At 43.5% G+C, this 16,732-nt stretch overlaps 2 protein-coding genes across 4 annotated transcripts in view; both read left to right on the plus strand.

Annotated features, from left to right (window-relative positions):
* The window catches only part of btk (Bruton agammaglobulinemia tyrosine kinase), a 214,534-nt gene extending 213,525 nt beyond the window's left edge, over positions 1-1,009 (plus strand). For all 3 annotated transcript variants that reach the window (XM_073058517.1, XM_073058518.1, XM_073058519.1), the window contains one exon: positions 718-1,009. In XM_073058517.1, the coding sequence (XP_072914618.1) occupies positions 718-795 (78 nt within the window). In that variant the 3' untranslated portion in view covers positions 796-1,009. The remainder of the gene's footprint in view (positions 1-717) is intronic.
* Positions 1,010-5,373: 4,364 nt separating this feature from the next.
* On the plus strand, positions 5,374-12,330 carry timm8a (translocase of inner mitochondrial membrane 8 homolog A (yeast)). The gene is made up of 2 exons (XM_073058521.1): positions 5,374-5,598; positions 11,857-12,330. Exons 1-2 carry the CDS (start codon positions 5,488-5,490, stop codon positions 12,013-12,015), a joined length of 270 nt encoding a protein of 89 aa, XP_072914622.1. The 5' UTR covers positions 5,374-5,487; the 3' UTR covers positions 12,016-12,330.
* The last annotated feature ends 4,402 nt before the right edge of the window (positions 12,331-16,732 follow it).

Here is a 16,732-nt window from a genome sequence, read left to right on the forward strand (position 1 = left end):
ATGAGGGGGATAGATAGAGTTGACATGGATTGGCTTTTTCCATTGAGAGTAGGGAAGATTCAAACAAGAGGACATGAGTTGAGAATTAGGGGGCAAAAGTTTAGGGGTAACACAAGGGGGAATTTCTTTACTCAGAGAGTGGTAGCTGTGTGGAATGAGCTTCCAGTAGAAGTGGTAGAGGCAGGTTCGGTATTGTCATTTAAAGTAAAATTGGATAGGTATATAGACAGGAAAGGAATGGAGGGTTATGGGCTGAGTGCAGGTCGGTGGGACTAGGTGAGAGTAAGCATTCGGCACGGACTAGAAGGGCCAAGATGGCCTGTTTCCGTGCTGTAATTGTTATATGTTATATGGTTATATGGACTGAGTGCCGGTAAATGGGATTAGTGTCCTGATGAAGGGTCTTGGCCCGAAACTTCGACTGTTTACTTTTTTCCATAGATGGTGCCTGCTCTGCTGAGATCCTCCAGCACTTTGTGTGTGTTGCTTTGGATTTTCCTAGTGCTTTAGATGGATAATATGGCTGGTATGACAAAGGGTGCAGAAAGTCCTTTTTCTCTGTTCTATGACTCCGTAGGTATGATGGCCTGGATGCTCTGTGCTGAGCTCGAATCATGGCTCTGTGGTGTTTGAAGTGAATTAATCTGACGTGTCAGTTCTTTCCTCACAGGCTTTGCCTCATTTTTCACCGATGTGTCCCTTTGCTGTCTGTTGCAGAAAGCAGAGAATCGACCTGCCTTCAGTTTGCTGCTCAGTAACATCCAGGAGCTGGTGGAAGATGACAGTCAGATATGAGCAGCCCAACCACAGCTGGAACCTTCCTTTAACCCTTTGCAACCATTTTGCACGGTGATACAAGACAGCAACGTTTAAAAGCTCACAGTTTACTTCTATGAACAGAGTTTCGAGCACAAAGGCATTGCCAGGACAGCATGTACACATAACACACAAAACGCACGCGCACCCTCACTCAAAAGCACAAGCAAAATAAATCCTCAATTCTATTTAAAAAGGCAAGCACTGTGTCGTTAATGTTGCTTCATGTGTGGCTGGAATGCAGGAGGCTCAGATTCCCACCTCCTGGAGATGGGAAGCATCCCAGGAGCGCAGGTCCAGCCAGGGAAGAACTGCCAACATTTGAGGGATCCAAGGATTGGAGAGGGTTGGGAACATGGGATAAATGTGGAATCAAAGGGCACTAGGAGGAGGGAGGGCGCGGGGGGGTGAGGACAGGGAGGAGGGCGTGAGAAGAAAGGGAGGGCGCTAGGAGGGGGGAGGGCGAGGAGATGGGGAGGACGAGGAGAGGGTGGGCGCGGGGGGGAGGAGAGGGGGGAGGGCGTGAGGAGAGAGGGAGGATGCTAGGAGAGGGGGAGGGCACGGAGATGGGGTGGGCGAGGAGAGAGGTGGGTGTGGAGAGAGGGGAGGGCATGAGGGGAAGTGGTGGGCAAGGAGAGGGGGAGGACAAGAAGAGGGGGGTGGGGGCTTGGAGAGGTGGGGTGGGTGAAAATGATACAAATGATGGAAGTAGGACAATGGTACTTTTTCATGCAGGCTCTGAATCAGCGATTGATTTAATATTAGTCGTAGGACTTTAAGCGTTGATGGCAGGCTTTGAAAGAAACGACAATCGGCAGTGATCATTGTGTAGAATAGGAATGGAAATAGTGACAGATCAGGAAAGAATGCTGGAATGCTGGTTACTTGAAAAGAATGATCCAAGTCTTGAGGCTTATTTACAAGGTAACAAATACTAATCCTGTTAATTCTTCAGTAGAATGCTAGAAGTTTAATAGATGATGGAGAGGAATTTAAGAGTTACAGGAGGGATTTTGCTGAGAAACTGGATGTGATTTGTGTGCAAGAAACCTGGTTTAACCTAATACTAAATTTTATAGTTACTGAATATGACAGTGTAAGAAATTATACTGTGAATGGAAGAGGGGCCCGAAATATCGACTGTTCTTTTCCCTACAGATGCTGCCTGGCCTGCTGAGTTCCCCCAGCATTTTGTGTCTGTTGAGCGGGTGGGTGTACAACTTTTGTTAAAAGGGGTTGATAATCTAGAGAGCTAAAGAAAGGAGAACAACCAGTGTACATAGTATGGAGTATGGAGTACAGTATGGAGAATCGGCGGTTCAATTAAAATCATTAATATCTATAATCCTTGTAAAAAATTAGAAGTAGGTTCACTGGAGCAAATTGGTGCCCAGGGAAATACAATATGGTGTGGGGATTTTAATGCACACAGCACAGTGGGGGGGAGCATGATGATATTAATGGAGCAGTGAGATAAGAACATATGGAAAAGAAAAATCTGGAATGTATAAATGATGCAAGTGGGACAATGGGACAATGCTACATTTTAATGCAGGCTCTGAATCAGCGATTGACTTAATATTAGTTATAGGACCTTAAACAGGAAAGTGTTGATGGCAGGCTTTGAAAGAAACAACAATCAGCAGTGATCATTATGTAGAATAGGAATGGAAATAGTGACAGATCAGGAAAGAATGCTGGAACGCTGGCTATTTGAAAAGGCTGACTGGGGAAAATTTAAAGAAATAAATGATCGGGAATTACAGAATATGGAAATCAATCAGGATGTGGATCTTTTGTGACAAGGTTGGAGAAGGGATGACAGTGGCAACAATAAATGTACTAAATAAATGGAATAGAGATAAAGAGGAAATGGTGCCATGGTAGACAAAAGAATGCGGGGAAGCAACATCATAATAGAGCACGTAGAATGTTACACAGCACACATAAAAATTAATTGAGTATAAAAAGATGCTAGCAATACTAAGGATGACAATTTGAAAGGTAAAGCAGGGATATTGGGGGAAGTTTTGTGAATCTGTAGAAATATAAACACCCATTGAAGGAGTTTGAAAGATGATAAAAAGAATGAATGGGATCATCAGGGAAACTGGATACTCGGTGTGATGTGATGGGGAGAGAGCTGCAGTATCGAATGGTGAGGAAGCGGAAATGCTCATGTAAACTTTAGTGAAAATACAGTTCTGACAATATGAGTAATGAAGGAAAAGCAGAAGAGAGGAAACATTATGAGAGAACTTGGAAGCATTAAGTAAGTAAGCATTAAAGATGGACAGAAATTTTGAGGGTGCATTAAATGTGATGTTCACCATGACAGACTTGACGAGTGTTCTTGGGAAGGCAAAGAAAACATTCCTTAGGGAGGATCATACATGTTATCTAATTTGAGAGAAAGGCAAGGAAGTTATTTTAAAATTATTTCATTATGCATGGGGAAAAAGGAAATCATTCTAAAGCATGAAAAGAAATCATAGTTCCAATATGTAAACCAGGCAAAAATCCTAATAATCTCTCAAGTTATAGACCAATAGTGTTTACCTCACAGACTGATATATTACATTGAGACAAGATGCAGTTGTTTTAAATATCAGAGTGGGCTTAAGAGAAGAAGAGGAATCACAGATCCAGTTTTATGTCTAGAACATGAGGTGAGGATGGCTCAATTGAACAGAGGAAGCATAGTAGCATTCTTCTTTTGATGTAGAGAAGCAAGTAAACACATTGTGGAAAATGGAACCCCTCAGGAAAGTATTGTTTGTCCATTATTTGCTATAATGGTTCATGATATATTTTCTAATCTATATAGTAGTATCAGAGTATCATTATTTTTGGATGAAGGAGTGACGTGGAAAAGGGGGGAGGGTACATGGAATTTATAACACATATATTCCAGAGTCAATACCAGAGTGAGGTGGAAGACTGGACATGAAAATGGGAATTCAGATTTTCAGCAGAGAAATCCAAAATAATGTTTTTCACAAGGAAGATGATAGAACAACATTTGAAACTAAAACTTTCTGGAATAGAATTAGAAAGTGTGGATATCTTTAAATTTTCATGAATTTGGTTTGATAAAAGACTCACATTAAGGAAATAATAACCAGAAGTAAGAACGTGTTAAATGCTGTGAGGTGTTTAATAGGAAAGGGATGGGGTGCTAATGGAAAATCCTTGAAAGCAATATATATATATATATATATATATATATATATATATAGGATTAATAAGATCAACACTGGACTATGGAAGAATGGTATATGGATCAGCATCACATTGTGTGCTCAAAAAAATGGATATAATTAAAGTCAATCATTAAGGTTGATCAGTGGCAATGCAAGTGGAGTTGGGAGAGACACCTCCGGAACTGAGAACACCGCTTGTGTTAACATATTGGGTAAACCCACAAGGGCCAGGAGAAAATCACCCAATGAAACAGCTTTTAGATCCATTCTGGGAAAAGGAAAGAAAGGAAATCAGAAGTTTTGCATAGACTATTGACGGACAAGCAGAAAGGACAGGAATTAGTAATAAGGTAGTGAATGTTATAGTGCCTTTTCCTGGGTTGCCTCCATGGCTGTGTGAAGCACCAGAGGTAGATCTTAAATTATTCAAATTGAGACAGAAAAATAGAGAAGTGATTTAACTCAATATATAGCTGAATCTTATGTAAGGAGTGATTATTATGGCTATTTACAAATATACACAGATATCTCAAAAATGGTAATAGTAGATTAGGAGTAGTAGTGGTCGTGTCTGATTTTAACATGAAAAAGCAGGTGAGGATAAATGATGAATTCTCAGTGTTTACGGGTGAAATAACAGCTGGACCATTCACTTTGCAGTGGGTGGAGGAAGTGAGACTGATGTGAGTTGTAATATTGGCTGATTGAAGCACAACAATCAGGAATCTAAAAGATTTACATTCAGAGACAAGACCAGACATTATGTGTCAGATTACACCATCTTTATTTAGAATTAAATGATGGGACTGTATGTGTATATGTTTTATGTGGACTCCAGCACACGTAGGGATGTGTAAGCGGATAAGTTAGTAAAGCAGTCAACTAGACTGGCAAAAGTGGACTATCAAATAAATTACAGCAAAAGAGAAATGAAAAAAAAAACCCGAAATAAAATATGTGGAGAAAACAACGGTATTAAGAGAAAAGAGGAAGATATCTTTATAATATCCAGAACGAAGTGGGAATGCAGGAAAGAACAGGAGGGAGGAGGTGATCGTATCGAGATTAAGGTTTGGGCACACAGGGTTAAACAGTACATTTTTAATAAAGAAACACGATAATGGGAGATGTAAATGTTATAATTAACAAGGAATGGTTGAGTATGTACTGGCGCGGTGTCCGAGATAAAAACAAGAGAGATACTTTGTCAGAACCTGATGAAGAGTCTCGGCCCGAAATCGACTGTTTCTACAGCTGCTGTCTGACACGCAGAGATCCTCCCGCATTCCGTGTGTGTCCAGTACCTGTGCCCACGCATTGGGTCAGCATGCCAGCTGGAGGCTGCCATGTTGAGGTCAGCGGGCTGTTTCCGGTTCCGGGTGGCGGGCGGCTGAAGGTCGGATCACCGGCGTGTTGGAAAGTCGGCCCCGGACTCCTGGAGCCGGTGGTCGGAGGGCGGGTCCGAGGGATGGAGGCCCCGAGCGTGTCGGCAGACCCGCACCTGCAGCAGTTCATCGAGGTGGAGAGCCAGAAGCAGAAGTTCCAGCAGCTGGTGCACGGACTGACGGAGCTGTGCTGGGTAACTAGTGTTAACTCATCGGTCTAACTAGTGGCGATCGCGGCTGGATATGAGTGCCTAGTTACTAAACCAGCGCCTAACTAGTAATAGTAGGGGCTGTGTGATTAATACTAACACCAGCACGAGTTCCTAACTCGTGGTGTCTGGGGCCGGGTTACTAAGGTTCCTGGTTCTGGAACTGGAGGTGACCAGGTTTTGGAGATTAGACGCAAACTGCGGGTGAAGGGATCCCAGCACCTTGGGGTGACTGATGCTAGTAGTCCCTCTGCCTCGTCACAGTTTCAGAGACCGGGGTTCAGTCCTGGCAGCTTCAGTTTCCACCCACATTTCAATGATGTGAAGGGTGGTAGTTGAATTGTCCCTGCTGTGAGTGAGTAGGAGAGTGGATGGTGGTGGGGGTGGGTAGATTAATGTGGGGAGTGAAAACAGGAGTAGGGTCAAATCAAGTTGCTCCACGATGCAGAACAGGCAATGGGCTAAATGGCCTTGTGCGTTACATAGGTGTGAGGAAGAGTACCACCCGTACCGTCAGCAAATCCTAGTCTTGTGACCAATGGCCTAGGTATCAGAATATTGGGTTGGGTTTAGACCACAGACATTGGAGTAGAATTAGGCTATTTGGCCCATCAAGGCTGTCTGCCCTTTTATCATGGCCGATCCTTTTCCCTCTCAACCACATTCTGCTACTTCTTCCCGTAACCTTTCATGCCCTGACTAATAATGAGCCTAACAACTTCCACTTCAAACTCAGCTGCTTGTGGCAACAAATTCCACAGATTCACCAGTTTCTGGCTAAATAAATTCCTCATCTGCATTCTAAATGGCCATCCCTCTATTCTGAAGCTGTGCCCTCTGGTCTTCCCCCCTACCACAGGAAACATCCTCTCCATATCCAACCTATCAAGGCCTTTCAACATTTGATAAGTTCCAATGAGATTCCACCCCTCCCCATTCTTCTAAATTCCAGCAAGTAAAGGCCCAGAATCATCAATTGTTTCTCATATGATAAGCCTTTCATTTCTGGAATCGTTCTTGCTAACATCCGTTGAACCCTTTCCAATGTCAGCACATACTTTCTTAGATAAGGAGCCCAATATTGCTCACAATATTCCAAGTGAGGCCTCACTAGTGCCTTACAAACCCTCAACATTACATCCTTGGTTTAATATTCTAGTCCTCTTGAAATCAATGCCAACATTGCATTTGCCTTCCTCACCACTGACTCAACCTGCAAATTAACCTTAAGGAAATCCTGCACAAGGACTCCCAAGCTCCTTGCACCTCTGTTTTTTGAACTTTCTCCCCATTTAGAAAGTAATCTATGCTTTTATTTCTTCTATCAAAATGCACGACCATATACTTCCTGTCACTATTCCATCTTCCACTTCTTTGTCCGTTCTCTGAATCTGTCTTTCTGCAGCCTCTCTGCTTCATTAACACTACCTGCCCCTCCACTTATCTTTGTAATGTCTGCAGACTTGGCCACAGAGCCATCAGTTGTCATCCAAATCATTGATATACAATGTAATAAGAAGCAGTCCCAACATCGAGCCCCGCGGTTCACCATTAGTCACTGGCAGCCAATCAGAAAAGGCTCCCTTTCATTCCCACTCTTTGCCTCCTGCTAATCAGCCAATGCTCTAAACACACAAGTATCTTACTTGTAATACCTTGGGCTCTTAGCTTGTTAAGAGTCTCATACAGCACCCTGTCAAAAGCCTTCTGAAAATCCAAGTACAAAACTTCTACTAATTCTCCTTTGTCTATCTGCTTGTTATTTCCTTGAAGAATTCCAACAGATTTCCCTTGAAACCGTGCTGATCTCAGCCTATTTTATCATGTGCCTCCAAGTATCCCAAAACCACGTCCTTAACAATGGACTCCAACGTCTTCCCAACCACTGAGATCAGACTAACTGGCCTGTAATTTTCTTTCTTCTGCCTCTCTCCGTACTTGAAGAGTGGAGTGACATTTGCAATTTTTGAGTCCTCTGGAACCATGGCAAACTCTATTGATTCTTGAAAGATTATTAGTAATGCCTCCACAATCTCTTCAGGTACCTCTTTCAGACCCTGGGGTGTAGACCATCTACCTAGGTGCCTCCCTAGTATTAGCAACTGCACTCATTTCTGTCCCCGACACTCTTGAACATCTGGCATACTGCCGGTATCTTCCACCATGAAGACTAATGCAAAATACTTATTCAGTTCATCCGCCATTTCCTCTGCAGCACATTTTCCAGTGGACCAATATATACTTTCGTCTCTCTTACTCTTTATATATCTGAAAAAACATTTGGTATTCTCTGATATTATTGGCTAGGTTACCTTAATATTTCATCTTCCTCCCCCCTCCCCCAATCCACCATGGCTTTTTTTAGTTGTCTACTGTTGGTTTTTAAAAGTTTCCCAATTCTCTAACTTCACACTTATTTTTGCTCTATTATATACCTCTCTTTAGCTTTTATGTTGGCTTTGACTTCTCTTGTCAACCACAGTTGAATCATCCTGTCTTTAGAATACCACTTTGGGATGGATGTATCTATCTTGCACCTTCCGAATTGCTCCCAGAAACTTCAGCCGTTGCTGCTCTGCCATCATCCCTGCTTGTGTTCCTTTCCAGTCAACTTTGGCCAGCTCCTCTCTCATGCCACTTACACTTACTCTAATACTCTTACATCTGACTTTAGCTTCTCCCTCTTAAATTACAGGCTGAATTCTATCATATTATGATCACTGTCTTCTAGGTGTTCCTGTACCTTAAGCTCCCTAATCAAATCTGGTTCATTACACAACACCCAATCCAGAATAGCTGATTCCTTAGTTGCTTCAACCACAAGCTGCTCTTAAAAAGCTCTCGGGATCCAACACTAACCTGATTGTCCCAATATACCGGCATATTGATATCCCCTAAGACTATTATAACACTTCCCTTTTGACATGCTTTTTCTATCTCCTGTTGTAATGTGTAGCCCATTTTTTGGCTAGTGTTAAGAGGCCTCTCATCAGGGTCTTTGAAACCTTTGCAGTTTCCTAACTGATCAACAAGGATTCTACACCTTCTGAACCTTTGAATCCTCATTCTAAGAATTTGATTTCATTTTTTTGACCAACAGAACCATGCCAACAGCTCTGCCTACCTGTCTGTCCTTTCAATACAATGTGTATCCTTGGATGTTAAGCTCCCAACTATAATCTTTTAGCCACAATTCAGTGATTCCCACAACGTCATACCTGCCAGTCTCTTAACTCCACTACAAGAGCATCTACCTTATTCCGCATACTGTCGCATCCAAATGTTACACCTTCAGACCTGTGTCCATCACCTTTTATGATTTTGTCCCCCTTTTTATACTGCAACTCACTCAGTGACTTCAATTTTGCCCTATCATCTGCCTGTCCTTACTGGTAGTCTTGCTACCTCTGCCTGTAACTAACAGCTGTGTCCTCAGCCCTATCACTCCGGTTCCCATCCTCCTGCTAAATTAGTTTAAACCCTCCCCAACAAGTCTGGCAAATCTGCCTGCAAGGATATTAGTCCCCCTCGGGTTCAGATATTTAATGCCAGCGTGCCTTCTCCCCTTCCCCTGCCTAACCCCAGGCAGCTTCCTGTGACACAACATGTCGTCATCAACGCCTGGTATCGTCTACAATTAGAGCGTTTGCTTGTCCAGCATTTGCCCAGCCCTGTGTGAGCCAATGAGAACGTCCTCTCTGCAACTGGACGTTGGACTTTCCAACCACAGACCTCAGATCATTAGGATGCACAGCTGCTTCTCTCACCCCATCATCCTCAACACGGGTGCCACCCAGGGCTGGGTGCTGGGCCCATTGCTGTACACTGCTCACACGTGACTGCATGGCCAACCACACACATCAAGTTCGCCGATGATACAACAGTCTCATCACCAACAACAATGAGATGGCCTTGAGAGAGGAGGCGGAAGAGCTCGAGGCCTAATGCCAGACCTCTCCCTCAATTTCAGTTAGAGAAAGGAGATGGTTATCTCCTCCAGAAGCGGCCGCACCACTCACACCCGTTTCTACTTTGGCGGCACAGCAGAGTAAACTGCAAGCATTTTCAAACTCGGGCATGCACTTCACACACAACCTCTCATGGCCCCAGAACACATCCTACACAGCCAGGAATGCTCACCAACACCTCTACTTTCTGAGGAGGCTGACGAGAGTTGGACTTTGCACATCAGTACTCATGACCTTTTTCAGATATGTAGTGAAGAGCACCCTAACAAGCTGCATCACTGTGGCAGACAGTACGACACCGGGTAGTCAAAACTGCCCAATGCATCACGAGCACCAGCCTACCCTCCATCAAGGTTATATATACAGAAAGGTGCCAGAAAAAACCCAGTGAAATCATGAATGATCTCACCCACCCTATTCAAGGACCTTTTGTCCCACTCCCATCTGAGAGGAGGCTTTGTAGCACCCATGTCAGGACCACCAGACTGAAGATCAGTTACTTTCCTCAAGCAGTGTCTGATCAACACCTCCAACGACTAACCCACCTTCCACATCAGTTCCCTCCCCCCTCCACTTATCATTTCCTGTTGGTTACCTTATGTACAGACACTTTATGGGCATGCAATCAATCAGTGTACTGTATAATAAGTTATCATTTGAATTTATATTTATTTTTCTTGTCAGTGTGTTCTTTACCTTGTTTTTTTTATGCTGTATTGGATCCGGAGTAAGAATTATTTTGCTCTCCTGTACACTTGTGTACTGGAAGTGACATTAATTGATCTTCAATCTGAACATGGGAGAGCAGGCTGCAGACAACCGCGATGCATCTGGGAATGAGCAGAGTGTAGAGAGCATTGGGAATGGATTCCAGTGGTGGTTGGGAGTGTTAACAGTGGAAGGTGCCAGAGTTTGCAGGACAGTTGGTGTGGATTCAGTGTCTGGGGACACAGAAGGATGCCCTGTACCGTCATGTTTAGTGAGGTTTATGAGTGTGTATGGGGGACCGTGGTTCTCTGTTTTGATGATTGCAGGAGTGGAACCTGTGTCCTTTGCATAGGGTGCACCTAATTTTACTTCACATCGAACGAGATGTTTGCGAGCAGCATCTTTGGGGCTTTTACTTGTGGCTCAGTTTGAATTGCAGAATTATTCGGCAAAGGAGACCTGCTTTATGTGAGTGTACTCCCAATCCCACTGCACTACCATTTCCTGGTAGTTGGATCTGCTTTATGTGAGAGTACTCCCAATCCCACTGCACTACCATTTCCTGGTAGTTGGATCTGCTTTATGTGAGAGTACTCCCAATCCCACTGCACTACCATTTCCTGGTAGTTGGATCTGCTTTATGTGAGAGTACTCCCAATCCCACTGCACTACCATTTCCCGGTAGCTGGAACTGCTTTATGTGAGAGTACTCCCAATCCCACTGCACTGCCATTTCCCGGTAGTTGGAACTGCTTTATGTGAGAGTACTCCCAATCCCACTGCACTACCATTTCCTGGTAGTTGGATCTGCTTAATGTGAGTGTACTCCCAATCCCACTGCACTGCCATTTCCCGGTAGCTGGAACTGCTATATGTGAGTGTACACACAATCCCACTGCACTACCATTTCCCAATTGCCCTCCAGGTTCTTTTTCAGACATCAATGTACTTTTGTGTTCCTAGTATTCAGCAAAATCAGGTACTTTGGTTACTTTATACGGAAAGTTGATATGCAACAACTTCTGCTTTCTGTAAAATCACAATGAGTAACCATAACAACCACGGACTAGTTCAACTTTTACCTGCCTCACTTCTTTGAAAGTCTCTTCCCTTCTCGCATATTCATGGACACTTTCTGTCCTTCTGCCACCGGTAATGTTTTTTTTCCACCACTGGGCAGTGCCTCCCACAAACAAGTTGTCTTGGTTTGTAACAAACAAGATGCTGGAGGAACACGGTGGGCAGGCAGCCAATGAGGGAAATGGAGATCTGTCATTTTGGGTTGAGACTGTTCACCAGTCCAGATGAAGGGTCTCAACCCTAAACGTCAACTGTCCATTTCCCTCTTTAGATGCTTCCTGACCCGCTGAGTTCCCTTAACATATTTTTATGTTGCTTTTAAGTTCTGCAATCTTGTGTCTGATATTGCTGTGAGCACTTTGAAAGCCACATGAAACATTCCAGTTGTACAGCTGACTGATACCCTGGAAGCTTGTGCCTGTGAGTCTCTGGCTACACCTAGAATTTCTGAAAACCTCTCAGTTGCTAATCTTTCTCTCCCTGCTAGGACAAGTGTATGGATAAACCAGGCCCACGGCTCGATAGCAGAACAGAAACCTGCTTGGTTAACTGTGTGGAACGTTTCATTGACACCAGCCAGTTCATCCTCAATCGACTAGAACAGACGCAGAAAAGCAAAATGTCTTCCGAGAGCTTGAGTGACTAATTGGATGGTCAAGTGGGAGAGTTGATGATACCACAGATCACCATACTATATGAGACAGGCACCAGAGCTCTCCGATGGCGGTGAGGCACTGGAGCAACTCCACTGGGCTCGGTAACCCAGAGCTACTCTTAAATGGATCTTATATAATGGTAATGTGTCTCTGAGACTGAGTTCAAATAACATCCTGAAATAAAGCATGGTGGAATTTTTTTTACAATAAATTGTGCATAATCATAGCAATGAAATAATGTTTCAGGAGTTGTTTTCAAAATTATTCATGTTGAGAGCAAATAAAGAATCATTTTTATCTTTGAAGAGAGTTGACTGAGATCCTTGGGAGGTGACTGGTATTGGCAAGAATAGTTGGTGGTGGTATGCTGCTGTCTTGACTTTCTGGTGAGGGTACTGTTACGGTGTAGTTGATAGCAGATTCTGGGATTTAGACCCAGCAATCCAATTTGCAAGTGCTGTTTGACTTGGAATAGGATCTGTAGGAGTTGTGTTCCTGTGTTTCTGCAGCCATCTCCTTGACATTGAGCTCACGGGTTTGGGCAATGCTGTCAGCGTAGACTAGGTGAGTGACTGCAGTGTGTCTTGTAGATAGTGCAGTGGTGAAGGATGGTAAATAAGCTGCTTTATCCTGGTATTATAGGTCTCACCCTGAAACATTGACTGCCCTCTTCCCTCCGCAGATGCTGCCCGACCTTCTGTGCTTCTCCAGCGTTTTGGGCGTTGATCCAGGAGGGGACACGGGTTGAACAGGAGATTGCTTAAGTTGAAGTGATGACTTGGTTTCAGTGACCAGGGGTTGGAGGAAGGTGGGTGGGTTGGCTGCTGAGGGGCTGGTTTTGATCCAGGAAAGGTCATGGGTTGGACAGGTGATCACTGAGTTGAAGTGATGACTTGGTTTCAGTGACCAGGGGTTGGAGGAAGGTGGGTGGGTTGGCTGCTGAGGGGCTGGTTTTGATCCAGGAAAGGTCATGGGTTGGACAGGTGATCACTGAGTTGAAGTGATGACTTGGTTTCAGTGACCAGGGGTTGGAGGAAGGTGGGTGGGTTGGCTGCTGAGGGGCTGGTGTTTCCTGAGCGATGTCAAGTTTCATTGTAGCTGGCTGCATGTTACTTGGCAAGCTGAATATGTTACATCACTTTTGTGCTTGGTGGACAATGGAATATCATTGGGATGTTGAGACTCTTGCAGTGGGATAACCAATCTCTGACCTCCTGTACCCACAGTATTTGGTCTGAGTAAGCTCCTAGTTGAAGTAACTTCCAGGATGTAAATGGTGTAGAGTCACTGTCAGTAACGCTGAACTGAATGTTGAGGAAGTAGATTCGCGATGGTCTTGAATAGATGTGGTGGGGCAAAGAGTCTTTCTGTGCTGTACATGACTGACCTGAGTAAAGGCTTAAGTTTAATAGTTTCAGTTTGCAACCTTCAGTATACGTAGACTGAATAAGTAAACGTAGTCGTATCAGTAAACGTAGATTGAATAAGTGAGCTCAGAGAAATTTCCTTACTATTGAAGATCATGGGATTTGAAGTTAGCCTGCATCCTAAGGTTTCCAAGGTGGTGACTGTGGAAATGGTAGATACATTGGTTGCCTTCCAAAATTAGCTTCAAGAATGGTTTCTATCAATTAGAAAGTACCTAAATGTGGTGCTGTTAGTTTGTAAAGAAGCAAGAAGAAATGGAAACATGAGAAAATGCTGGTACCCTTATGTCTCACCCTATCTTATCAAATAGGGTGACTATTTTTACTTCCAGTCTGTGGGAACCATTCTTGATTCTTTGGAATTTGAGATGATAATCAGTGCATTATTATTAGAGAAGTATGAGGAGTTTAAACTGGTGAGGCAGCAAGCGAGACCCAGATGACTGTGCAGCAAGTGATGAGACTCACTCCAGTGGACATTGCAGACAGGGAGGTGGGGAAGCACAAGAGCGCTGGTGGCTTAACTGCATTTACTTTAATACAAAGAGCCCCATGGATCAGCACAAGGGGTCGTATTATTGTTGTGATCATGGAAATGTGGTTTTTGGAATAGCAGGACTGGAAGCTCAATAATTTGATGTATAGAAGTTACAGGTGCAAAAGGGGAGGTGGTGTACTGCTGATCAGCAAGAGTACTACAGTGAGGATATCCTGGAGAGAGTGGCCAGTGAGGTTCGATGTGTACAACTTAAGAATGAGAAAGGGGCTGACACTTTGCGGTTTACTATCGGCTTCCCAATAGTCAGTCGGAATAGGAACAGAAGGCAGTAAAGCTGTACTAGTAAGGGATTTGAAGTTTCTCAACATTGAATGAGATTGCTTTAGTTCAAAATGCATTCAGATTTTTCTGAAGCAACATGCAGAGAGTCCTACTAGAGATGGGGCTGAACTAGGGAATGCAGATGTGCAAATGATTGAAAAGATTGGTGGAGCTCTCTGGGATAAGTTTGGCAAGCTGGTAATGAAAATCAACAAAATAGTTCCCTTGAGTTTGGACCGTAAATTGCGAGAAGGCAGTTTTCCATACTGTGAGATGGTACTTGGGAAAGGCAGATTTGGGAGCAACTGCTAGAGGGAAACAGATTTGGTAAATCCAGCAATTAGAAGTGAAATGGCAAGAATTCGGAGTCTCGGTAAGAGATAATGAAGGATATTGAAAAATTGATGGGTAAAAGGAGGCATGTGTCAAATGTAGGAAGTCATCAAACAAGTCATTTGAAGTTTATAACAGACAAGAAAACAGAAGAATTAAGAGGGCAGAAAGGAGTCATGAAATGTCCTTGGCATGTATAATTACAGAATCATAAAAATATATTAAAGCAAGAGGATAGCTAAGGAAGGAACTGAGGGGTGATCTATGTGTGATCCTAAATGAGGTTTGAGCCGCTTGTCATATGAAGAGCGTTTGATGACTCTGTGCCTGTATTCACTGGAATTCAGAAGAATGAGGGGTGACTTCTTTGAAACTTATCGAAGGGTGAAAGGCCACAGCATTCAGGCCACAATGTTGTGCCGACCCTTAAACCCTGCCTCCCATATAACCCTCCATCTTAAATTCCTCCATATACCTGTCTAGTAGACTCTTAAACTTCACTAGTGTATCTGCCTCTACCACTGACTCGGGCAGTGCATTCCACACACCAACCACTCTGAGTAAAAAAAAACCTTCCTCTAATATCCCCCTTGAACTTTTCACCCCTTACCTTAAAGCCATGTCCTCTTGTACTGAGCAGTGATGCCCTGGGGAAGAGGTGCTGGCTGTCCACTCTGCCTATTCTTCTTAAATGTCAGGGATGTTGTGAATATTGATGTAGTTAGACCTTGGGGTAGCAGTCCATTGATCCCTGAAAGTTCTGATACAGGTGGATAGGACAGTAAAGAAGGCATTTTGTATGCTTGTTTTCATTGAGCATAAGAATTGGAATATCATGTTACAGCTTTAAATACTCAGACCACACGGTTCATAATTGTGTATGGTTATGGTTGCCACACAAGAGCAAGAATATGATAGTGATAGAGATAGAAGAGATAAAGCCCATTTGCAGCATCTTGGTGAAAATAGATACACATCTCAGTGGGCTGAAGGGCCTGTTTCTGTGGTGATCTTGCCAAATGATCGTTAATGAAAAGCTTATCGAAATGCTAACTGTAAGTGTCGGTTTGTTGGAAAACCCTTTTGATAGGGTGGGAAAACTTTCTTCAGGGTAGAAATTTCCCATCCTCATTTAATCTGGGTGTATATGTGAGTCCAGACTCACCAGTGACTCTGAGCTGGGTCCTCTGTACAGGTACAAGAAATGCCAGTGACATCAACATCCCAAGGCATGTTGACAAATTAAGCTCACAATCCAATAATAGAGAGTATCCCTGAGAGACATGGTGTTAGAAAGATCCCATTCATTCAGTTTTGTACTTGGCTGCCTCCCCCTCACAAGAGGTAGATGAGATTCTGTATGTGATGGGTAAAGGTCTTTAACTGCATTTCTGCTACAATGGGATGACAGTGATTCAATTCCTAAGCTGGAGTGTTGAATGGAAGGTGAACCTGAGCTGCTCCTTGCTGCTTTACTGAATCTAGGGGAAGCCCCCAGTTACGTTGTCCAAGTAAAGTGATTTAAAAACTTCCACAGTATTATCATCAGCACTGTAAAAAATATATTTTAATGCAAGACATTTTTCAGTCACTTAAATTAGAACAGTAGCTGGACTAAGTCGCAAGTGCCTGGGACTGATGAGAATTGTGTTAGTTCTACGCTGTCTGAAGGTTTCTCCTTTTGATATTTCTGGTGAATAGTACGTACCGAAGAGCATCATCATGGAGAGTCCCTGTGGTGAAACATTAACTGTTTCTTTTCTCACTGATGCAACCTGACATGCTGAGTGTTTCCAGCATCTGCAGTATTTTGACCTGCAGTACATTTACTGTTTAGACAAAGGCTGTGCCAAGCAGGTAGTTTTCAGTCTGATTACTTTCCAACAGCTTGAACTATTCAAGCCTTGGGATATGTTTGCCATGCTCATAGCTCCGGGTCTGCTTTCATCACCAGCCTAGCTCCAGGCAAGTGATGGGTTCATGTACCAGAATATTAAGGCACTTTGAGCAAGTCTGGACAAAGCACCTCACTGCACGGGTGATAAAAGTGGAACTCCTTGTGGAAGCACAATGTCTCTGTAATCCATAATACAGATCTGTACTAATTGGCTAATTCTAAGGACTAAA

This window comes from Hemitrygon akajei, chromosome 10 (assembly GCF_048418815.1).
Source record: "Hemitrygon akajei chromosome 10, sHemAka1.3, whole genome shotgun sequence".
NCBI lineage: Eukaryota > Metazoa > Chordata > Chondrichthyes > Myliobatiformes > Dasyatidae > Hemitrygon > Hemitrygon akajei.